The sequence below is a fragment of the Notolepis coatsorum genome (genome assembly GCF_963971535.1).
Source record: "Notolepis coatsorum genome assembly, chromosome: 12".
Classification (NCBI taxonomy): Eukaryota; Metazoa; Chordata; class Actinopteri; order Aulopiformes; family Paralepididae; genus Notolepis; species Notolepis coatsorum.
The window spans coordinates 8,828,871-8,855,076 of NC_140176.1; the positions used below are offsets into that span (position 1 = coordinate 8,828,871).

General features: G+C 39.5%; 1 protein-coding gene across 1 annotated transcript; it reads right to left on the bottom strand.

Moving 5' to 3' along the window:
• Positions 1–3,568: 3,568 nt before the first annotated feature.
• Positions 3,569–24,577, bottom strand: LOC311237597 (myosin-7-like; the record flags this gene model as incomplete). Its single annotated transcript, XM_084325538.1, has 37 exons — positions 3,569–3,589; positions 4,247–4,381; positions 4,464–4,559; positions 4,647–4,751; positions 4,851–5,147; positions 5,260–5,463; positions 6,014–6,322; positions 6,888–7,012; positions 7,109–7,274; positions 7,354–7,537; positions 7,743–7,939; positions 8,027–8,145; positions 10,838–10,964; positions 11,106–11,495; positions 11,576–11,666; positions 11,747–11,892; positions 12,785–12,961; positions 13,070–13,312; positions 13,403–13,658; positions 13,739–13,875; positions 13,986–14,109; positions 14,197–14,402; positions 14,505–14,578; positions 14,769–15,081; positions 17,246–17,416; positions 18,171–18,320; positions 20,331–20,449; positions 20,765–20,903; positions 21,004–21,107; positions 22,118–22,216; positions 22,315–22,378; positions 22,658–22,750; positions 22,853–22,949; positions 23,071–23,098; positions 23,187–23,343; positions 23,434–23,577; positions 24,377–24,577. The coding sequence occupies 37 exons, from the start codon at positions 24,575–24,577 to the stop codon at positions 3,569–3,571; spliced, it is 5,808 nt and encodes a 1,935-aa protein (XP_084181664.1).
• Positions 24,578–26,206: the final 1,629 nt, after the last annotated feature.

Genomic DNA, 26,206 nt, shown 5'->3' on the forward strand with positions numbered 1-26,206 from the left:
GGGGCCGAAAGCGGCCTCCTGCCTCTGCACAACCACACAACCGTTAAAGCATACAGCCGCACCGCTGCGGGAACCAGCGCGCCCCTTCATCTTGGACAACCTATCTACACCGCTCCACAATCCCCGTATGCCGAACCATCTCCTCCCCCGGGCCTCACCCGACTACACAACCAACTTCATCCATCCGATTTCTCTACTTAAACAGCAAACTCAGCAACCGCAACCCCTCTAATGAACATATCAACCCCGGTTTTATCCTGCTTGCTCCCAATAAGACCTCGGGGCAGCGCAGAACGTGTACATGCGCACCAATTTGTCGTATATTATGTAAACATCCTAGGTTAGTTTACAGTGTACACAGTTTGCTGAATTGGAGAGAAGAAGGATAGAATGGTTTCCCCCCTTTTGACTCCACTAGCCAGAGGGAGAATAAAGTTTGTAGTCAAAACAACCGAGCTTGAATTCAACTCATATTTTATTGTCTGAGGCCCAAGGTGGAAAAGCAGGTTAGGCATACAGGGATTAAATCATTTAACAAATAATGAATACATGGTTATAGATACTCTCTTATTCCTATAGCCCATCAAATTGGCTTTACCAAACAAGTCTACACACACATATTCACATGGTTGTCAATGAAAGGAATATACTGTGCAATACATGGTCAACCTGGTCCAAGTGTAATGACCTCACATTAAACTAGACAATACAAAACAGTGGTTAATCATGGTTTACTCACGTATTTCACAATACACTCTCAGATGGGGCGGTGGGAGACCAGACTGGGTGTCTGGCCTCCTGATTTAACACTGTTTCTCTCTTTTATACTAAACATAACATCACAAGTTAGACTACTTTCAGCCAATCAGAGTTACATCCAAAATATTGTCTCTACCAATCAAATGTCTCCATAATAGACCAAGAGGTTGCTGTCCCTGGGTTTTTCCTCTCTGCCTCCCCAAATACCTCCATGTCTATATATGGGCATGTGTTGTCCTGCAGCCCAGGTGACCTTGTCTCCTTCTGTCTTCATGGCAGTTTGACCTCCCCCGGTTACTCAGAAGCAAGTCAGTACTTGTTGTGGCAAATGACCCCAATGAAAACACTTTCTACTTCATCATTTCTAATGTAATATTCAATGTGTATGTAATTTCCTTCAGTTTGATACCAAGCACTGATGTGCTAACAGATAGTTTGACCCTTTACCTTGATCTGATATATGTATAGTAATGAAATATGAATGACATGTTCTTATATGTATAATGTGAAATACATGATAAACAGTTATTACAGTTAATACCCCAGAATCTAACACTTATAGATATGTATATTCTACATGTATATTCTCCGAGAGATAGACAGAAAGATCACACCTATATTCAATTATGTTTTAAGAATAGCCTTTGTCCAGTATTCACAGTATGCTTTAAACCCTGTAAAGTACTGAGCTTATAACTAGAGAATACCTGTTTAACACCATGTTCAATTGTCTACACCAGATATGTAATATATATTGAAGAGAGAATCACCTATGGTGATCTACTCCTCCCAAACTAAAATGACCTTCCAATATACCCTTTTCTTAAATTGACAAGGATATTCTGACACTCAGGGCCACACTCAGACCCCAGAATGTGGTACTGTTTACACAGATGAGCCATTGCTGCTGGTGGTGGGGGTTTTACGACGTCCAGTAAGCGATCTGCAGTCTTATTTTGGCTCACAGTTTCCTGTTGTATGTTGTTTTCAACCTGTTATCTGGCATTTCAGCAGTAACCCAAGGTTACACAGTCCTCCTTGCTGAAATGAACCGTCTTATCAAGTCAATGATACCACTGTTATCATAGCATCATCATGATGGTCCCCTCAACATGTCAGATTAGGTTATCATAGCATCATCATGATGGTCCCCTCACCATATCAGATTAGGTTATCATAGCATCACCTTGATGGTCCCCTCACCATGTCAGATTAGGTTATCATAGCATCACCTGATGCATCTTGAGAGACAGCAGATTGCTGCATGCAGATACATGATATCTATAAATCATATTTCTGGGATTGACACGTCTGTAAAGGTCACATGCTCTCAGTGAAGGAACGGGAGGAGAGACGGGGAGACGAGAGATGGGAGAAGTGCTGAGCAAACAGCTGTATAGGCTACTATACATTTACACATTCCTGTATCACAGTAACTATATTGTTTTATACACAAAACATTTGCAAACCTTTTGTTCAAGGGACACAAGCCACAGAGTGGGCATTCAAGAAACACTCGCTCAGTTGATTTGAAATCAGAGCTCTCAGTGAATGAGGCGGAGGAGAGGGTGGAGGGGTGGTGGTGCTCATTTGACTGAAACCGAAGCAGTCAATGGCTAAACTGCTTTTTTTCTGCATGTTTTTTCAGAATTCTAACACTGCAGAAATGCAGATGTCTAAATACCATATTTTTAGGAAAAGTCAAAGAGGGAGGGTTTATCTTTTTTAGTTCCAAATGATTGGAATTATAAAATCTATATGACCGGCCCAGCTCCTCTAGTGTTAACATTACAGCCTATCTAATCTGTATTTGAGTGTAGTTGGCTCTGTTTGAATGGTCCGTCCATCAAGATTAACACCAGGATATGTTTTAATTTGGTTTTACTTTATTTCTCAATATTCTGGTGATCTGTAATCCATATTTCACACTTTATTTTTAATACGAATCAGTCCCTATCTGATGGTGTTTTTAATTCTAAATCTACCGGTTAGAGGAATGTATGCTATGGAAACTCAATCAGGAACAAGGATAGGTATGAACTAAAAATGTATACATATGTACTTGATCATAAACAAAAGAAAATGCAGTCTTGCATTTACATGCATTAAGTGTCTCCTGATTTGTAGTTAGTGAAGTAAATTTGACGATATGATGAGATTAAAATAGTAATATTGGATCAAAATTGGTATTTACATATTACAGTACATTACCACACATATAGAAGAAGTGTCAGACCTATTACGGACTATTCTCTCTGTTATGTCCTTTTAATAGATCCATCTCTTAGTTAAGTGAGTACTCTATATAAAAAATATGGTGGAATATTGTGGAATGGAAGTATTAAAGAAACCATTATGAAAATAAGTGAATCACTGTTTAGAAATCTGCATGTTTTGCTATGTATGAGGAATTTATAAACAAAAATGTAATCATTTGGTATCTTATTACTGGATCTTGTGAACAAGTCACATTAGAAAAGTAATGTGCTTTTCCTATGTGTTTCCTTCTCTGCCACTGCACAGAAAGTACTGTAGGAATTTTCTTTCAAAAGTGGTTACCAATGGTTACAGGCAGCCATGTGGGAAGAAAGAGAACTACACAAACATTCCATGCAAGACCTCTATCAGTATATTCGCTAGATTCTAATATATGCACAGACAGTAACATTTGCCTACTGAGAGACAAAACACAACTCACAGATGTAATTTGAAGCACACCACTCTTTATTCTGTCTCGGATAAAAGAATACAGGGAGAACTACATCACTACATTTCATATGAGATGATGAGAAAGTCCATCTTGAGAGCTTCACTCTTCAGTTTGTCCTTTCTGAAAAAAGAAAAAGATAAGATACACATCATGAGACATTTGTTTTATAATTTAACCCTTGCATTGAAATGTTTTGGACATCCCATGTATGTGCAGTTGCCAATCCAAATCACTTGGTAGTGAATGTGATACTGTAGTGTATATCACAAGAAAATACTCAACCTCTTCTATGAGTGAACACAACACAATAAAGTTGGAAAAAGATTGATTCTCTGACAACATAAAATGAAGTTATATGGCTCTTCATCTGCGGTACTCAATTATAATTATTGTGCTGTATTTGACCCCAAACATTGATTGACGGGCCATACTAGTCCAAATATGAGTTTTAGCCTGTTGACAAATCTGCACTCTTCTTTTACATTACCCCTGACCATTTTCCTGAGCATAGCTTACTTTTTTAGATACAATTTTCTTTTTAAACGTTTTCTTTTAATGTAAACATTATGGTGATAAACCATATAATTATATAGAAGAAATCTAACCTAAATGATTTCCTGGTTGTGCTAACAAATTGGAAGCTCCTGACATAACAAGTTTCTCTCAGGTGACTGATCTGTGACGACCAGGAGATTAACATGGGTTTATCACCATACCGGCATGGTCCTTTAGGCTGTTAGGCTGTTTAAAAAAAATGATCATTAAATCAAAGTTTACCTTTGCTCCAGAATCACGGCTCTTGGTTCTCATCTTGTTGACCTGAGATTCAGCAATGTCAGCCCTCTCCTCTGCTTCATCCAGCTCATGCTGAATCTTGCGGAACTTGGTCAGACTGGAATTGACTTGTTCCTCCTGAAAGTTGTTTATTGTGAGTACTCAGGTGTGAGGAATATGGCTTAAATAATGTGTATGGCCTCCAAACGTATCTACTTACAGCCTCCTCTGAAGTTCTCTTGAAGGATTTCACCTTCAGCTGCAGTTTGTCCACCAGGTCCTGCAAACGGGCCAAATTCTTGCGATCCTCCTCAGTCTTAACAAAATTTGAATGAGTCATGTATTAATGCCATAATTCAACCAGAATAAGTATTAAGAAATCGACAGCAATGCAACTAATTACCTGAAAGGTAAGCTCCTTGATGCGTCTCTCATATTTACGGACTCCTTTCACTGTGTCACCGGACTTCCTCTGCTCCAATTCCACCTCCACTTCCAACTCCTTCACCTATAAATAAAAATAACGATTGAGTGTTGTCTCACTTTCTCACAATGTCACATGTAATTTAAAATGTCAGTCTGAAAAAAGTGATCCTTTGCCACTCACCCTGGACTCCAGTTTCTGGATCTGCTTCTTGCCACCTTTCATGGCGATTTGCTCAGCTTCATCCAGACGGTGCTGCAGGTCTTTAATGGTCTGCTCCATGTTCTTCTTCATGCGCTCCAGGTGAGAACTGGTGTCCTGCTCCTTCTTCAGCTCCTCTGCCATCATGGCAGCATCAGTAATGGCCTTCTTGGCTTTATCCTCAGCATTTCTGCACTCCTGCACAGACTCCTCCACTTCATTCTGAAGCTGGGTTGAGTCAGTCTCAAGTTTCTTCTTCTGGTTCAGAAGACTGGTGTTCTATAAATGAATCACACATATTTATATCAGTGCTGTGCAATGAATATTGTGTCAAATGCATTTCAGATTAATACATATTTTAATAAAAGTTACTACCTCATATCAATGTTACCTGAGAGTGGAGGAGCTGAACTCTCTCACTGACATCCAGCAGTTCCTGCTCAGCCAGTTTACGACCTCTCTCAGTCTGCTCTATCAGAGATCTCAGCTCATCTAGTTCAGCCTGCAGCAGGTTGTTGCGTCTCTCCACAATGGCAATGTTCTCCTTCATATCATCACTGCCACGAAGAGCATCATCCAGCTGCAACTGGGAGTCCTGTAGATATGGAAGTATCACATCTCATAAGTGCTGTTTTAGGCTATGTGTCCACCAGGGACGTTTTTTTCAAGGCGGACCGCTTTGAAAAAAAAAAAAAAAAAAGCTCCAAGCGTTTTTCTGAGGCTTGCGCCAGCCGCGGCTCCGCCCCTTCCTCGATGAGTTACATTGATGAGCGCGCTCCTTTCCAAAAAGTTGAACTAGTTTCAACTTTATGAGCTGGGAGCGCTCCGACCAAAAACGCTGCCGCCGAGAGCTCATAAAAGGCGAGGCGCGGCTCTGGGAAGAGGAGCGCGCCTGTCGCTTCTCCAGCATAGAAATGAATGACAGAAAGGAGCTGACAACTCATAAAACGTCCGCTATGGAGACAAGCCCTTATAGTATTATTTGCATCTGTGATAGGGGGTTCCCACTAACACCAAGGACATTGACTAACTAATCAACTAACAAAGTATTTTAAGAAGAAGTGACAGAAACTAAGACCAAACCAACAATGAATCACCTATGAGGAAGCAGTCATATAGCAGTGATTATGTGTATTCAAATTCACCTTGAGATGAGATTGGAGACCCTTGAGCTGCTTCTGGGCCTCGGCTGCCTGCCTGTTAGCCGAGCTGAGCTGGATCTCCATCTCATTGAGATCTCCCTCCATCTTCTTCTTCACTCTGAGAGCTTCATTCCTGCTGCGAGTCTCAGCCTCCAGAGAGCTTTGCAAGGTGTCCACCGTTCTCTGTACATTACGCTTGGATTGCTCCATCTCCTCATCCTTTTCAACCAGTTTGCGCTCAATGTCAGCCTTGACCTGGTTGTACTCAAGCTGGGTTCTTAGGATCTTGCCCTCCTCATGTTCCAGGGTGCCCTGTTGAAAAATGTGTTGTCATAAAATGTAAGCCCATTTTTCAAATAACAAATAAAAGGTGCCTCTTGATCATCAAACAAGAATGAATTTCTCTATTGGGATTAATTGAGTGCAAATCTAACTTTCACCAAACATCACTTTTTGTAAAATAAAGGGTGACAAAAATCTTTAAAAAAAATTTAATCGATTTTCATTTAAAAGAAATCTTCCAAATCATTAATCGGTTAAATCGATTAATCGCCCAGCCCTAGGAGGGGGTAATTGCAGCCACCCGTAGGTGCTCTTATAGCGGTTTTGAAGGAGGGTAGGGATTCACATTCCTTTACGGGCGTTCCACATTATTGTGGCATAATTGCTAAACGTGTTTAGTCCCTTGTTTGAGCCGAATCTGGGTTGAACATGATTTGTGGAACTCCCTCTGGTGTTGTGGTCGTGGACTTCACTGACCTTTGGGAAGTATTTCGACATGTACATGGGTATCTTAGTGGTGTAGTGTATCTTGTAGACCAGGCCCATTGCAAGTTGTTGTACTATTATGAATGTATACATGTATATGCAGTCTCACCTCGGCTTCCTCTAGAGCAGTCTGTGTCTCTGCCTTCTCCTGCTCCAGCAGTTTACGGACTTTCTCCAGCTCATGGATGCTCTTTCCTCCCTCACCAAGTTGCTCAGTCAGATCAGAAATTTCCTCTGTGAACAAAATGATCTGTCAGCTAAAATAATTCACGAGAAATTGACAGGTTCAACATTTCAAACTGAAAATTAAAGAACATTTTATGTTCAAACCTTGGAGGTTCTTGTTCTCTCTCTTCATGGTCTCCAGTTGATCCAAACACTCCTCATAAGAGTTCTTCAGTTTGAAGAGCTCAGTGCTGAGAGACCTGGTCTCTTTCTGGCAGCTCTCCAGCTCTGTCTGGGATTCCTCAAACTTCTGCTTCCACTCAGCCAGGAACTGGTTAAATAACAGTGTTAGAAATGGACTCATTGCATTTCATGGTCTTCAGTAGATCAACATAAAACAGAAGTTATACCTTGTCAAAGTTTCTTTGCTTCTTGTCCAGAGCTGCAGCAGCAGCATTCGATCTCTCCACATCCACCATGAGATCTTCAATCTCATTCTGGAGTCTGTGTTTGGTCTTCTCCAGAGAGGAGCATTTAGCATTTACAGCTTCCACAGCTTCCTCTGCATCTTGCAGACGCTGAGCCAGCTTCTTCCTGTTAGACAAAGATCAGAAACATAACTTTGGGTTAAGGTAGTATTGTCATATCATGCAAAATGATTATAGTAATTGGTCAGTATGATTTGTGTCTTATTCATTTACTTGGATAAAGACAAACATTTAGGCTTTGATTGATTATAAGGCATCTAACTCTTTGTCAAATGATGAGGTGTTACTAAAGTGTTGAGAAATGTTCTTACTTTGCCTCCTCCAGCTCCTCTGTCCTCTGGACTGCATCAGTTTCGTACTTGGTTCTCCACTGAGCCACCTCAGCGTTGGCCTTGGACATACAGCGTTGCAGCTCAGCCTTGGCCTCCTGCTCCTCCTCATACTGCTCCCTCAGCAGGTCACAGTCATGGCGGGCAGACTGCACTCCATGGGCAAGTGCATTCTTGGCCTATTAAGAGGAAAAACACAATATTCAGTCATCCTTGATCACTGATGTAGATAAATTGTGGGTGATGGGCATCATGTCATTGTTCACCTTGATTTCCTCCTCCAGTTGTCTCTTGAGGTCCTCAACCTGCTGAGTGTAGGACTGTTTGCCTCTTGTTAACTGAGAAACAAGAGAGTCCTTCTCTTCCATCTGTCTGGTCAGCTCACCTGTCGGATTAAAAATAATTTAGTTTCAGCAAAGTTGTATCAAGCCTCGTTAAGACGTACATACATCAGCCGATTCACAGCAGAAATGCTGCTCACATTTAATATGAAAACCCAGCATCAATTTACCATGATGTAATTTACTGTTAGCAACATTAAAGGCCAACCCCAATATCCCCCCTAGGCCTTACCACTTGGCCCAACCCCTGACATCTACCCCTCCAACTGGCCCTCCAAAGGGAATGTTTATAGATACTGACTCACAGCGGAGGGGTCTACGTTTCTGTAGTGATACGTATATTTTGTACATAATATGTATATTTTGTATGTATCATTTGGTTTGGTTGAACACCTTTCACTTTTGAGGAAAAGAGAATCATGTGGCTTTTTTTCTATCTCACTTTTCTCCAGACACACACCGTTCCAAAGATGATTACAACTATTTCCACCGCTCCAAATCAAGAAGAAATAAAAATAAATCTTAAGTTATAGATATCTTTTGATGGCAGACACTGTGGTTATGTCAGTTTAACAATCAAATATGGCGAAACTGCTGAACCGGACAGTACCGCTTCTCATTCTGTATTTTTCTCCACAGTGAAACTCTGCTGGGTCATAGGACGCCGGTCCCTGTGTCAAATAGTAGGAGAGACCTGTCCGGTTATGGAGAACTGGTGGCATTTTGTAACTTTCAGGTATTGTGGAGATATTAACTCTTTCTGCGCCAAAAACGAGAATTCTCGTGCTTCAAATCCAACCGCTAAGCGCCAAAAACTAGTTCTCGTTTTTAGATCCTTTTTTGTTTTTTTCAATTTTCCCATTCTAAACACTCGCGCGGACCTGCCTGTGTCTCCCTCGCACTGCTGCCTACGTTATAATTGCAATGATGATCGAATCCTGACAGGTGGCAGTATCGCCTACCTAACTGGGTCTCTAAGGTGTCTTTCAGTACTGAGGTACCTCAGGCTGCAGGAATCCCTTCCCCCTCAAAGTAAATCAGCACACAGCCATCTGTCGGAGATTGGCTCGCCTGAAACCTATTGTTTCCCGTATTATAGCCAGACCCAATGCACACGAGTAATGGCTATCGCGATGGAATTACATGGATTATTCATTTTGGAATACCTTCTGACTAAGGTAAGGTCTATTTTAGGTCTATTTTACAGAATTTAAAACATGATTTTGTATTGATCACAGCATCGTATTTTACCGAACCTAAAACATGCTTTTGGCAACGATCGCATTTTCGTAAAACGACCCCCCCCCCCCCCCCCCCCCCCTTGATGATTTTATATATATACCTTTGATTTGGAAATAGTATAGGTTTCAGGCGAGCAACCCGAACGATTTGCGCATATGCATATAACACGTCATATAGAAAACGAGACTGGATTATTTTGAAACAGGGCAATGTTTAGCGTGGAATAGCGCACAAACGAAAGTATGTAGAAATGAACTGGTTTGTCAATGTGGGACTATAAATAGTGCCCGTCAAATGAGCCATACTATTGTCTCCATAGCTATAATATAGAATACGATGGGTCCGCAAACATTGTGAAAATTGTCAATAACGCTGGCGCCAGGCAGTACAGATGGAAAAACAGCGTGGCGCTCAATGAGTTAAGGAAAAATGTCAGTTCCACAACATTTCAGTTCAAATAAATGAAATAAATTGTAGGCACACAATTAACTTATTGTGTTTGATAGATACAATAAATACATAGGCCTATCTTTATTATATGTTAAATTACACTGTAGATTATGTTTCTAATAAACTGATACGAATACGTATCACTACAGAAATATGGAAACTCTTTACACTATTTGACTACAGGTGACATAAAGAGAGGTGTCCCATTTCCTACATAATGATGTCAACATCTTGCTTTTGTAGCTCCATTCTGAATATCCATTACACAGTCGAGGGCAATCCAAAACTAGGGGTAGGGCCAAGGGAATGGAATTGGGATTGGCCATAATTCTCAAAAGTGGCTCCTCACACCCCTCCTTCCTTCCTTGTCTATGGCCTGGGATTGGTTGCGTCAGTTTTGGCATAACTATCCTCTTACTTTTATTATTTGCGGAACAAAACCCTATTAAACAGTTCTAACTGTCAGGAGTGGGTCGGGGGCGACAGTGGCTCAGGAGGTAGAGCAGTCGTCTGGCAATCCGGAGGTTCCCGGTTCGATTCCCGCTCCTCCCGGGCAGCGTGTCGATGTGTCCTTGAGCAAGACACTTAACCCCTAATTGCTCCCGATGAGCAGGTTGGCACCTTGTATGGTTGCCTCCGCCGTCGGTGTGTGAATGGGTGAGTGAATGAATGGGTAAAAATGTGAGTAACAAATTGTAAAGCACTTTGGAAAAAAGCGCTATAGAAAAAAGCAGCCATTTACCATTTACCACTTTAGGAGAAAATTATTTAGTAATGTTTGTTTGTGATATAGCTCACTTTATTTGCAGCTAAAATGTCATTGAGTCCAAAGTGGCATGGAGACGTGCTCACAAGCCCCAGGCTGTGATGGAGCACTTAAAATATTTATATTTTACCCCCCAAAAAATCTTTACCACCGAAATGTACTCTACGGTATGTTTTATGTATTTTAGTTTTTCTCTCAAGCAAAATAAAAGAAGGAATCACCTATCAAAACGAACAAGACATTTGAGAATAAGATTCATTGTGATTGTGTTGTCATACCATTCTCAGTCAGAAGCTTAGCTTTCTGCATGGTGAAGTCATTGATGAAACGCTGGCCCTCCTCAGATTTTGTCCTGTATTCAGTCATCTGGTCTTCAAAGCTACGGCACATTTTTTCCAGGTTTGTCTGAAAATTCATTTGAAAAGCCATTTAACTTTTTTCTCCCTTGATTGATACATTTACTCCTTGTCTTGAAACTGACAATATTGTTTAGCCATACAGGACAAAATAGATAAATCGTTCTTAGGCCTATTTGCTTCCACTCACCTTGGCCTTGACGATCTGCTCCATGTTGGCGACCACATCATCAAGCTCCAGTCTGAGCTCACTCTTCTCTTTCTCCAACTTCTGCTTGACTCTCTGCAGGTTGTCAATCTGCTCTCCCAGGTCAGACACACTGTCTGCATTCTTCTTCCTCAGAGTAGCAGCAGTGGCCTCATGCTGCAGAGTGGCCTCTTCAAGGTCTCTGCGCACTTTCTGGAACTCAGCCTCTCTTTTCTTGTTCATCTCAATCTGGGCAGCAGTGGCTCCACCAGCCTCCTCCAGCCTCTCACTGATCTCCTCCAGCTCTCTGGCCAAGTCTGCCCTCTGTTTCTCAACCTTGGCTCTGGCAGCTCTCTCAGCCTCAAGCTCTTCCTCAAGCTCCTCAATGCGGGCCTGAAAATATGATTGTCCAGTTTCCATTTGATTTGTTTTTACACCAAACAACAGTCATTGTATACAGTATCTGAAATTACCTGAAGCTCCTTCAGTTTCTTCTGGAGCTGAGCACTCATAGCCTGTTCATCCTCTATCCTGCTGTTGAGTTGGCCGATCTCAAAATCTTTCCTGTTGAAAATACAATGTTTAGGTCTTCATCTCAGGACATACTATCAGATACCGTAATGTAGTTTAGGGGTGGTGCTTACTTCTTCAGCCTTTCATCCATTTGCTGCTTGTCATTCTCCAGGTCCATTAGGCTCTCCTGGGTCAACTTCAAGTCTCCTTCCAACTTCCGCTTGGTTCTTTCAAGGTCCATCCTTATCTTCTTCTCTTGTTCCAGAGATCCTTCAAGCTAGTAGGAAGAATAATAATAAAAACAAACAAAGCCATGTGATCATGCAGATCAACCATTTATTGGAAATAATATTTTTATCCAAATGAACATTATGTGAACAAAAATAATTGTGTCATGTCAACTTTGGCTTGTACAAAAAATAAATACTGTTTACTTTGTTAAGATCGCTGAAGGTTATTAGTATGACTTGTTTAGAATCATGAAATTTGTCAAAAAATTTGAATTTACTGAAAGGGAAGATTATTTTAAAATTGCTAATTCCAAATTAAATTTGGAAATGTCAACAAAAACGTCTCAACCAGCCTATCTTTTGGATATTTTACTCTTTTAGACCAACTGCATTCTCAACACAAACTAATCACTCCAGGGTTAATTTGGAAATGGAAAGAGAACGCCTCAAGCAAGTGGACCAAGGTACGGTTACCGTAATTCCTCTAATAGTAACCGGTATTCAAATACAAGCCGGGTCTCTATTAATGGCCGGGTGCGCTCTTGAGCTAAGCAATTATAAGCCGGCCTCCTAATACAAGCCGGGTTACTAATATACTGAGCTGCATACTGAGCTAGTTACTTGATTTCACTTTGAAAACGTTGAAATGACCAGTGACCACCTGTAATTGCACTGTTTACTATTTCATACAGTACTTGGTTTCAATAAATGAACCCAGTACATTTTACTGGGTTCAAACTGACACAAAATGTTGATTTATTCATTATGATCTGTTTGAAAATTAGAAATATAGGACTCTCTCTTATACATGCCTCCTCCTAATACAAGCCTGGTACCCGCTACAGTTGAAACAAATACAAGCCGGGGTTACTATTAGAGGAATTACGGTATTTGGTTCCCACCCAAATTCGAGTTGTGCTCTGTTAATTGGATACTCACATCATCAACCTGCTGTTCCAGCTTGGATTTGGCCTTGGTCAGAGTGTTGACTTTGTCCTCCTCACTCTGCAGGTCATCCAGTGTTTGCTGATGAGCCTCCTGAAGAGCTTTCTTCTCCTTGGTCAGCTTGGCAATGATTTCATCCAAAGCTGCCATCTCCTCAGTCAGGTTTTTAACCTAAAGAAACATAGTAGAGGGAATTTGTTAGCAAGCTTAGTACGTTGTGTAATCATTGTTGTTGTCATTTTGAAAACTGCTCAAGACAAATTAATATATTAACTTTACCTTGTTCTCAGTGGCATGCTTCTCCTTCTCCACTTTAGCCAGAGTGAGCTCCAGATCATCAATGTCTTTCTTGAGTTCTGAGCACTCATCCTCCAGCTTCCTCTTCTTAGATGTCAGTTCTGAATTCATCTCCTCTTCATCCTCCAGTCTCTCTGTCAGCTCCTTAGATTTGGCTTCAAGCTGAATCTTGCTTTTGATCAGACCCTCACATCGCTCTTCAGCATCTGAGAGACCGTCTTGTTCCTGTTTAAAAACAATTTGATATTATTATTAGACATGTAAGTTAAACAACTTAAAACACCTTAAACACAATTAGACTTTGATGTAACTCACAGTTTGGACTAGAAGTGTCAGGTCATTCTTCTCTTGGAGAAGTGAAACCATTTTTTCCTCCAGTTCCTTCCTTCGGGCATCAGTTTTGGCAAAAGCCTCTTTCAGCTTTATGAATTCTTCCTTCATGTTCTGCATCTCTTTCTCACTCTCAGCTGATTTAAGCAGAGGCTTGATCTTGAAGAACATATTCATCCAGGGCCAATTCTTGACCCCCATGAAGGCACGCACGTTCCACTGGATTATCAGTAAGGAATTCCTGTGAATGATATCAATATATCATGATATCGTAAAAGATTAATCTTTTTCTCAGTTTGAACAATCATGTACAGTACCAACCTGCGCTCTATAATTTTGTTAAACTCAGTTCTGGCAAGCATTCCACGTGTTCTGGCCTGAATTCCAGTCATGATGGAAGTGAGTCGGTCATCTCTCATCTCTTCAAGTACACCCAAGAGACCAGCCTTGAAGAACACCTAATAAAGAAATATAGAAATGTGGTACAAAATGAAGACATACATTTGTATTGTACACTTGTATCGTATTTTGGTGAAAGGGTGTGTTGCCTTTGTATTGCAGAAATTACCTTTGTGTGTCCAAACCTATATTCCTCATGATCAATGTCCAGTGAGCCCAGCAGTTTCTCTGCTGCCTTTCTGTTGTCCATGAACTGTCCCTCAGGGATAATATTGGGATTCAGGATGCGGTATCTGTACAGATCATACTATATCTATCAAACTGTAATTGATGTTGAGCAGAGGAAATTCTGCATTTCTTTTGAGTTTTTCATACTTTACCTTTGTTTCATGTCAGCGTACTGGATCCTGTTTGGGAATCCTTTTCTGCAGATCCTGATGCCCTCCAGCACACCGTTACAACGCAGCTGGTGCATAACAAGAGGGTGCTCCATGGCCCCAGGAGTCTTGGTCTCATTGGGGATCAGGCAACGCACAAAGTGGGGATGAGTTGACCTCAGGTTGGTCATGAGTTTGTTCAAGTTCTCCTGTGGAAGCAACAGTATTCAGGAATTATACCATCTGACAATCTTTGCAGCTTTATGTCCTCAAACACTGGTGTCTGATCCAAAAATGTTAACTCAACTTACCCTGTGCAAAGCAGACACAGTCTGGAAGGAACCCCCCTTCTTCTTTTTACCCTTTTCCTGAGCTGGTGGAGCATCTGATAGATAAAACAGCACAGGTTAGCAGCAGGAAAGAAACTAAATGTTTATCCACCAGCCATATTGAATTTTAGTTAAGAATCTGTTTGTTTGCCAAGTGTTAAGGGTAATGTATTTCCCACCCTTGTTACAAATAACAACTTGAATATCTGCAGTGGATTTGATCTGTTTATGTATACAGTATTTTACCTCCCTCTCCACCACCAGCAAAACCAGCATAGAGCACACCCAGTAACTTCAGGTTTGACTTCTGGTAGAGTCCAACCACTGTCTCATTGAGAGGGTCCTTGTTCTTCACAAGCCAGTTGCCGATGTTGTAGTCAACAGTGCCAGCATAGTGAACCAGGGAGAAATGAGCCTCTGGTCTTCCCTTGATGATCCTGGGCTTCTGGAAGTTGGGGTTTTTACCCAGATGATGGTCATACAGCTTGGCCTTGAATGTCTCATCACTGGCTTTGGGGAACATGCACTCCTCTTCAAGGATGGACATGATACCCATGGGCTGGTGGGAGGGAATGATTAAAAACAAATAGCTAATCAATAAAATATATAACTTAAACAACACCCAATAAGTAGCATTTTATCAGAGTATAATTACAATAGTATTGGAGATAGTGTTGTGGACACAAAGCATATGTCTTGGCTTGAATCAAAGTAAATTGATTATGGCTTTAGTCTGTGCTTTTAATTGTTAGTTTTCTAAACAAACCAAATGCATTCCCTCCTTTAACTCAATGGGTGCCAATAACGAGTAAACTTGTTATTGCCCGCCAAGCGTTGAGTGCCAATAACGAGTATATATATTTTTTTATCCTTTGGTCTTTTCCCTTTGATCCCCATTCTGAACATCCAGCCGGAGCTCCCTGGCACAACGTTCAAATTGCAATGACGATCGAAATCCGCCAGGTGGCAGTATCGCCTACCTTATGAACATCATGGGCCAACTATTAGGGCAGTGCTTCTCAAACTTTTTCTGTCAGGCCCCCCTTTGGCGGACCAAAATATTTTGGGCCCCCCCCCCTCGCCCCAACAAAATAGTCATGAAATGGGCCATGTTTAAATGTATTGAAATTTATATCGTGACCTTTCAAATTGGCCCTATATTTTGTTTTCAGAGCTGTCATGGATGAAAAGCCAGCTTCACACAGATACTGTATGTGGTGCTGAATGGTATCAACACCTTAACTGCTGCATCATGAGATACTTGGTGGGCCATGAGATGAGATACTTGGTACTCAGCACCACACTCTGAAACTAGCTCTCTAGGTGGTATCAGATGAGATTTCAAAGAGTTCTTCCAAGAGTTTGGATGGAGATGTGTCAGGAAGCTTTGTCTCAATGTTGTCTGTAAAGTTTTTTTTTATCCAGAGTAACTTGGTGATCCTTTTCTGTGTTTTATTAAATAATGATTTTCAGATTTTGAGAAATGGTATTTTCATGGAGAACTGTGCAGCTGCAACAGATAGCACTTTAGTGATCATTTTCTGTAATACATTTTTTTTTTTTTTTTTTTATAAATCTCAAGGCCCCCCCTGTCATGCCTCTGCGCCCCCCACTTTGAGAAACACTGTATTAGGGTGTTAGTACCAGCCCCCCACAGCCCCCAAACAACTAGATAGTCGTTGTGAGCAGCAGTGAGCAGGACACGTTCGACAATCGCGATCGCCTAGAGCGAACTATTGGATATTATGAAAAAGACTAAATGGATTATATGGATGATGATTATGGATGATAAGGGGCGTTTGTTGGACTAAGCACTACTTGTAAAACGTAAAACAACTATAATCAAACCGACCGATGAGGAAACCTATTCGGCTCCGTGGTATAGTCTGGCCCGAGCACACAATAGTAACCTGGTTGCAATGCAATGGCGAGCGAACTATTGGATATTATGAAAAAGACTAAATGGATTATATGGATGATGATTATGGACGATAAGGTGCGTTTGTTGGACTAAGCACTACTGGTAAAACATAAAACAACTATAATCAAACCGACCGATGAGGAAACCTATTCGGCTCCGTCTATAGTTTGGCCCGAGCAGATGAAGAAGACGGATGAGGGCTACCTGACGTTATATGTATTGATCCTGATTCAAGACACTTTTGGACTCGAAGTGAGTACTTCTAAACCAAAGGTAACGTCTATTTTACGTGTACTTTACCGAAACTCATCATAAAACATGCGTTTATATGATCTGGCAGCGTCGGATATACGACCCCCCCCCCCCGGCTTTGTGAAGAAACAAGGTCATGTGTTTACCTTTGACCTGGCAATAATATAGGTTTCAAGCGAGCAGTCACGAGATTTGCGCATATGCTGCACAAAACACACTTTATCTCACGATCTAGAAAACCAGCCTGGATTTGAGTGAAATGAGGCAATGTTTAGCTTGGTATTGTGAACGAACGAAGGTATGTAGAAACAAACTCTTTTTTACATGTTGGACTAGAAATAGTGTCTGTCAAATGAGCCATACTATTGTCTCCATAGCTATAATATAGAATATACAATAGCCCCGCAAAGATCGTGAAATATCGTGAAAATGGTCAAGAAAAGCTGGCGCTAAGCAGTAGAGATGGGGAAAGTCGGTGGCACTCAAAGAGTTAAGATGACAAGTATTGCTGTGTATAAAACATTAGTTGTTAAACGACTTAGATACCAACCTTCTCAATGAGTTCAATACAGGCTGCCAAGTCCATGCCGAAGTCAATGAACTCCCACACAATTCCTTCTTTCTTGTACTCCTCTTGTTCCAGCACAAACATGTGGTGGTTGAAGAACTGCTGCAGCTTCTCATTAGTGAAGTTGATGCACAGTTGCTCAAAGGTGTTGAACTGTAAAAGAGACCCATTCATATTTTACTCCTTTCTGCAGACACATTTGTATTGTGGCACAATTCTACTGTATGGTGTTCCTTCGTGGATGTCTAGCTTTGTCTTTTACTAATTCACTAAATTGTTATTTTATGATATTCACTGGTATGATTCATTCATAATATGATATAATCAGCACAATAATGTTAATTCACTCAGAAAAAGCTTGTTGTGTAATGTTTCAGATCAATATCTTCAGATGTATCATTTGATTTGTTATAACTGTTTTAGTGCACTCTCTCTGAGCACAGCCAACTCTCTGTTTATTGAGGGGGAGTGGCCTTCTGTTCATTTAAAGGAAATGTTATTATCATAATACAGGAAGCTTTCAAATGTAAACAAATTCATGGGACTCTGTTCATCTGTTGTTGCGGGAGATTAATATTGGCTAACCTGTACTAGCCGGTGATAAATTCATTGTCACGATTGAACCACTCAAATTAACTAAAGTGTAGAAAATATGTTTCATTACCTTTTGTGGATTACCTGGCTGATATCCTAATAACTACTTACAACTGACTAATTGTTGAATCAGGGTAGCAGTAGATGAAGCAGATTGGCTATCTGAAATGGTTTGATTATGATGACAACCAGGAGGATAGTTTCTCAAGGGGATTTAGTCATATTTCAACAATACACTTTACAATGACATGCCTTCTGATTTTCATTGTCCTGGTTCTTTACGTGAAGCTGTACTTGTACATTAGGTACTCACATCAAAGATCTCAAAACCAGCAATGTCCAGTACACCAATGTAGAACTGGCGAGGTTGCTTGGTCTCCAGAGATTGGTTGATTCTGACGACCATCCAATTGAACATCTTCTCGTACACTGACTTGGACAGTGCACCAATAGCATAGTTTACCTAAAAGAATAGAGTAAGAATGATATATTTATATATATACACACAGCAATACAAGAGCATGGGTCAGTGTTTTCATAGAAATAATTTCAAAAATGGCTTCCCCATTACCACTGGGAAGCAAATCACATTGTGAAAAGTAGAACTACGTAACAACTTTGGGGCTGTGACCTATCCTATTCTCCTAATGTCATCATTAAATGACAACTGTGGCCAGTGAACTATGGTTGGCATGACGCATCATGTGAATACTGTGAATACAGGGATATTGGTATATAATCCAGAAATGAAGATGCATATACAATAAACACATTATGATGACTAATACCTTAAACTTAAAGGATAACTCCACCACTTGTTTATGCCATTGATATACCATTGATATGAGTTCATATATTTGATTTGATTTGAAATCTTTATTTCGAACATGTAAATAAATACAAACTAAATAAATAACTAAACAAAAGCAAAATATAACTCAATTTACATGTTCGAAAAGGAGTAGGAAGAAGTATACACTTATTTAATCCTACCCCTTTTCCACTAGTCAAATGAGTGTACTAATTTAAAACATTCCAAAACAATTATATATATGCAAAGAAGAAAAAATAATATATATATATATATGTAAAACATGAAAGAAATAAATATTTAAATGTAAACACCGTGAATATCAAGTCCCTGTACCTCGTGAACATCATTTCCTTATAAATCAGTTTGAATTGTCTCATATTTGGACATTGTTTTAGCACCACATTCAGACTGTTCCACAGTTTCACTCCACATATTGAGATGCAGTGTCTTCTCATGGTAGTGCGTACACTAAGAACTTTTAAATTGAGTTCCCCCCTCTCTATCAAAGAACAGTTCTGAATGTTTCCTGGAAGTACATATTTTGCTTCATACATTAATTGTACCGTTTTAAATTCCACAAGATTTAACTTGAATGTTTTTTACTTTAAAAATAATATGTTTGTGTGATCACGATAACCTGCAATGTGAACTATCCTTATGGCCCTTTTTTGGAGTATAAAAAGTGGTTGTAGTGTAGAATTATAAGTGTTTCCCCAGACTTCAGCGCAGTAATTTAAAGTATCTGGAGTGGCTGCCTTTGAGAATGTTTTATTGAGTGATGAAGACACTTTAAAGGTCATCAGTGTAGAACCACAGGTTAGCATGTGATTTGGATATGTTTTATGTGAGGTTTCCAGCAGGTTTTGAAATCCCATTAATGATTTTTTTCTTTTTACTATTTTCATATCTATTTCATTACTGTCAGTAGATGTTTTGTTTTTCGATTTATTAGTAATTGATATAATTTCATTTTCTTCTACCGCTTCCAGAAACATTGAACTAGGATTTCTTTCAATATAATTGTCATTTATGTCTTCAGGAGTCACTGAATCTGGGATTTTCCCCGCTAATTCTGGTCCAATATTTACGAAAAATGTATTAAAGTTGTTAACCACATCATCCATATTGCTAATAGTTTGATCATTTTCAATACAATACTGAGGATAGCTTACTTGTCTCGAGCCATTCCTAATAATACCATTTAATATATTCCAAACACTAATAATCCTTCTTACATATTCTCATAATATTAGTTAGCTTATTTTTATATTTCTTATATTTATTTTCTGCCTCTTTAGTTCTATGTTTTATAAATTCTTTATGTAGTGTATTTTTCTTTTTACATGCATTCTGTAATCCCCTTGTGATCCATGGGCTGTCTGAGTGTTTATGTTTACTGCTATATTCTTTTATTGGACAATGTTTAGTTTCAAGGTGTTTAAGGTACATTTTCAGATACACTGATAGTATGACGATGTGATTAGCCATTCGACACAGAATGGCTTCCAGCTATTTCTATGGAAAAGTAACAGTTTGATATGAACTCATATCGAGGTGAGAATGACATGGAACCCATTTAAAAAACATAATTCTTTAACCGGGATATTAGCTAATACTGTGTGTATACTGTATATTATATATTGATTGTCACTATCTTACCTGATCAACACTCTGACCTTTGGTCACCCACTCATTTCCTACTTTGACCCTTGGGTGGCAAATAGCCTTGATAAAGTCAGCAGAGTTGAGGCCCATGAGGTATGCAGCTTTGTCAAGATCTGAAAAGGCAGTGGAAATTTTTTTAAAAAGGAGAATTTTTTTTATCAAAAAATAAATAGAAAATCTATGCATGGCGAGATAACCCGACTATAGTCGTGATTGGCCGTGAATGAGTTAAGAGGTCTACTGTATTTATAGAGAGTGTAGCAAGGACCTGCCTGGAGTGGATGGAGCAGAATGATGCAAGTGATATTCTAAGCAAACATTTTTCACAAATATTGTATTAAAAGTATTTTGACCAAAACCCGCCTACAGCCCTCTCCAAGCCCATCATTTGAAGTTAAGATGAGGTTAACTTTTCTCTCAACACATACCTTCAGTTCCATCAGCTTCTGCCTGCTCCTCCCTTTGCTTCTGTTTGAACTTCATGTTGCCATAGTGCATGATGGAACCAGTCAGCTTGTAGATGCCGTTCTTCTCCTCTTGGGTGAAGCCCAGTACATCAAAGGCTTCCTGAAACACAAGGTAACGTGATGAGAGGAATAGTTAAGACATGATCAAACTAAGGCACATTCTTTTTATTTATTTACTTATTACTTATTATTTAACTTACATCAGTGAGAATTAGCTCATCAGAATCATCAATGGAAGCAACAGTTGTCTGTCCTTGAGAGATGAAGTGGTAGTCGTATGGGTTGTTGGTAATAAGCAGCATATCTGTAAACACATTAGATGTTTGTTTCATTCTTAAACATTTTCATTTTATCTTCAATATTGGGAAAAAAAATTTAACCTTTTTTTAACCAGGTAAAATGCTTGAGATCAAGGATCTCTTTTACGAGCAAGACCTGACCAAAAATGGCAGCAATAAAAATAATAAACCAAGTTACAACATACAGGACAAAACACAGACACAAACAATTTGCAAGCACCACCATATCCTTAATATTATGTAACATGTAGCATCAGCGTTATGTATCAATGCATTTGTAAACTCCCAATTCAGACGTTGTAAAGGCTGTGACATTAACTTTAAAATCAGAGCAATGGCCAGATTGCCATCAAATTTGCTGTGAAGATTCATGAACCTGAGAGGAAGACACCTATTGATTGTCTTGTAGTGTCATCATCAGGACACTTTCGATTTTAAAATGAGTGTATCCCCTGACCTGTTACATAGTCACAATACCTATAAATGCAGTTCCCCATGGATAACACATTTACCTTTTCCAATTGGAAATCCTATTGGATCTTTTACCTTTTATAGATAATTTTGAAAATATATTTCCCCCTACTTCTCCTGGGCTATTCACCTGATTCTCATAAAACTTGGTGTGTAGCACCCAAGAACCAACATCGTTATATATATTATATACGTACATAGTTTATAGGCCAAACCATCTGACTACTAGATACAGTAAAGGGCTGTATATAAACACATGGTTGCAAGTAAGCAACAGAGTTAGTTTGTGACCTTTCTCAAATACTATGATTATGATAATTATGATATATTTTGAGAATTCATTAACGTACGTTTTTTTTGTTAGTTTTAGTTTTTAGTTAATTGAGCTGTAAGAGTTTAGATGGCTTAGAAATAGTGAATTGCTTCAAAATTGCTTTAAGACATAGACTACTGTATAGTTTGTAAAATGATTGCTGGCTATGGCATTGTGGTGCTACTTACTATGTTAATTTATCATTGCACAATCTAGTGCCTTAATACTAACCCAACAGTTCTGGTTTCTTTTGAGACAGGATCTGGTAGAAGATGTGGTAGTCTCTCTCAGCCTTCAGCTGAAAAGTGACACGGGACTTCTCCAGAAGATCTAACCAGAAGAAAATAAGTGCATATTACAGTCACAACTCCTTCTAGTCTAAAATTTAGGGTATATTTGATAGTCAGTTAAATGCATTCTTAACGTACAAGTTTCAACGTCAGCAGATGCCAGCTTTCCGCTGACTCCAAAATGGATTCGGATAAATTTACCCTGTAGACAATTGCAAACATGATTATTTATATAGATTGTTGATATTATGTATATATGAAGATCACAGACTTGATGCTTGTAAGATGTATAATTAATGTATCACTGGAATATGTTAACAAAACATTTATATGAATGATTCCCCAAGAATTGTAGAGAAACAGGTAGTACTGTACATCCACCTCTTTTTCTGTATAGTATAAACATTTATGGGCCTAATGGTTGTTGAGACTGTACACCCACTACCGCTCAGAATTATGACCACTACATCAATGTACTTACAAATCTGGAGGAGTTGTCATTCCTGATGGTCTTGGCATTACCAAAAGCCTCCAGAGCAGGGTTGGCCTGGATGATTTGATCCTCCAGTGAAACCTAGAAATAAACATACATGGTGTGTTGTACATATTAACTTTATTTCTGATCAAAAGGGTAAATAATACACTGTATCTTTCTTTGCATGGCTATTGCCCCTACCTTTTCGACAGCGCCCTTCTTGCCAGCAGCTGCAATGCTGGCAAGGTACTGGATGACTCTCTTGGTGTTTACAGTCTTTCCAGCACCAGATTCTCCACTAATTAGAAATATTACATATAATAATATTTACATCTCAGAAAAAGTATGTTTTGAAATTAAATGGCAGTTTGTGGATTCATTCATTCATTCATTCATTCATTCGGGGTAATTAGACTTACGTGATCAGGACAGACTGATTTTCTCTGTCTGTTGAAAGGAATCAGTAAAAGTAATTTTAGATACCGTACACAGTATTGTTAATGTAATGTAAAAAAGAAAAAAAAAGAAAGCTTACCTGACAACATGTACTGGTAGGCATTGTCAGAGATGGAGAAGATGTGAGGAGGAGCTTCAGTCCTCTTCTTGCCTCTGTAGGCATTGACCACTGACTGATCGTACACTGGTAGCCACTTGTAGGGGTTGACAGTCACACAGAACAGCCCTGAGTATGTCTGGGGAGGAAAATGGAGAACTTGCTGACTAGTTTTATTCATTTTAATGACTGCTTGGTTAAGTTGAGGTTGTTTCAGATCTTAACTCACATAGATCATCCAGGCTGCGTAACGCTCTTTGAGGTTAAACAGCACAGCAGGCTCATGGAGGAAGGTGAACATCGCCATGTCTTCAATTTTATCATACTTTGGCGGGTTCTGGGGGTGGCAGTCAATTTCCTTGACAGTAACTTCCTGATGATTGAAGGGACAGAAATGTTTGTCTCATCAAGATTCAACCTTGTTTAATGGATTATATGAATTAGTTACAGCACAGATATGTGGTTGCTGAGTGTATTACTGCTGTAATATTATTTAATATTATAATATTATTCAGTTATATAAATATAAGTACATTCTCCCAAATCCTTCCTTGCCTGTTTATTCTGTTCTCAAATACTAAGGCTGTTCTTATTGTTAGTATGCTTAGGTTTTTTTTACTCTTCTGACTTGAAGACTTGTGATTTCAAGTGTTGCGTGATGATCCAGTGTCATCTGCCTTGAAGTTACCTGTTTTTGGTGTCTTTATCCATACTTGAAATATTTGCCAGCACATTGTTTCGGATTAAGAATGTACCTTACACACACTATACTCCAGCACCTTTAACCCCACACCATTTACAATGAAACGGATTGAACTGATCTAAAACAAAGTACCACTAGGGGCAGAGTGGCTAAATATGACTGATGAATGAATGAGTGACAGAGTGAGTTAGTGGTATTGGTAATCTATGAGGTGAGTTTAGCTCCTGAAAGTGACTATGTGAGTGCGGGGGCCAAGACCCATTACCACCCTTACCAACTTATTTTGAGAAACCTGAAGCTTCTTTTTTATGGTCTCTGTCAGGCCCAGATGAATAAAGGTACAAATAGAAATAGTAATAATAATAAAAGGTTTTGCTACAAAAGGGTCAGCATAAACCTTGTAAACAGTGTGGAGAAGTAAAACACAGCAGTGCAGACCACTGGTCTTTAAACAGTATTCTAAACATACCTTGTCGTCGTATGTCATAACGGTGACTTTGTCCCCGTCTCTGTTTTGGACTCTGGCCTTGACGTACTCCACTTCTGGGAAAGGTATAAAGCACTCCTTTTTCATGTCAAAGGGGCGAGTCTGGGCCTCCAGACGCTCCATGTCTGACTTCCGCAGATAGGAAGCTGCGGCCCCGAACTCCGCCATCAAGGCGTCTCCCATGGCTGCGGTTGTAGAGGTTTACCTGAGAACAATTCACAAAGATATAAACAAAAAAAAATCGTTTGTCCCAATAAGTAAAAATGTATAGATACTTTTCAGAAGTTTCCAGACAAGCCCACATTTTCATACAGTGTCTCCAAGCTATAGAAATTCCACAATATACTGTAAACATAACAATAGTGATAATAATAATAATAATAATAATCAATTTGATTTCAAAGCACATTTCAAAGGACTAAGATACGGGATACAAGTGTAGGAGTCTAACATGTAGGACTCCTATGCAATCAAAAACAGTAGTGAACAACTGTGTATGCTTTCTCACGTAATCCAAAATGATTGAGAGATGATTGATATTATCAAATATGTGCAAGTAGAATGACATTTCAAAATGGTTCAAAATAAACAAAAGGGCATGGCTTAAGTATAGGGGGCCGGGCAAACAGATCAATGAAAGCGCATATCCCAGCTGAGCCCAAAGACCCCACCCGCGAGTCTCTGCAACAAACGGTTCATGAGATATGAAAGTGGGTGTGGGCGTGGCTTCAGGGTGGGGGGGTGGCTTCAGAATAGGGGCGTGTAGTTAAACAAGACCAACGAATGTAGAAGTCTACTGAATTCAGTGACATCTCACATAAGTCTGATGACAAACGGTTCATGAGATATAAGGACATGGTTTATGCATAGGGGTGGTGTGGGTTCAGAGTAGGGGCTTAGTATACCTAGACCAATTAATGTAGAAGTCTGTACTGAGGTGATTGACACACCATATTTGTGTGTGTGTGCGTGTGTGTAAAAGTGTAAGTCTCTTTAAGTGAAAGTAAAAAAATATATATATTCAGATCTTAACTGACACTCTTTCACACTTTTATAGGGGTGGTGAATAGCTCACTGAGAGTACAATAATAGCAAGTCATTAATTATGAGCGAGTGGGCTTTACAAGTCAAGAACAAACATCACAATAGATCCAGAACAAAAACCACCATAAAGTCCACATATGCAACACCCCCAGACTCCCAGACTTTCCCCAATGAAGATGAGGAACGACTCACTACAACCTAGCAATAGGGGGGGGGGTTACATTTTGGTCCATAACTCCCCAACTGTAAGTCAGACAGTCAAAAACCTTACATCCTTATGCCAGCCAGATCTGATGACATGTCACGTCCATTTCCGCCTAGATAGATATTTAGCAATTTAGCTAAAATAATTCTAAATACATTTTGGAAATTAGTCCTTCGTTTTTTTGCCCAAGTGGGACAAATTTGGTCACTCAAGATTCTCTAGATTTTGATTGTCAATAATTATTAGAAACAAGCCATCACTTTCTACGTACTACAGGCGGCAAAGTTCTCCGACCTATATGTTTTCTACGCCATCCTTTCACAAAAAAAAAAAACTCTCTCTCATAAATTCATTGTCGGAATCTCAGCAAACATTTTGGTCCATAACTCCCCAACTGTAAGTCAGACAGTCAAAAACCTTACATCCTTACGCCAGCCAGATCTGATGACATGTCACGTCCATTTCCGCCTAGATAGATATTTAGCAATTTCGCAAAATAATTCTAAATACATTTTGGTGGAAATTAGTCCTTAGTTTTTTGCCCAAGTGGGACAAATTTGGTC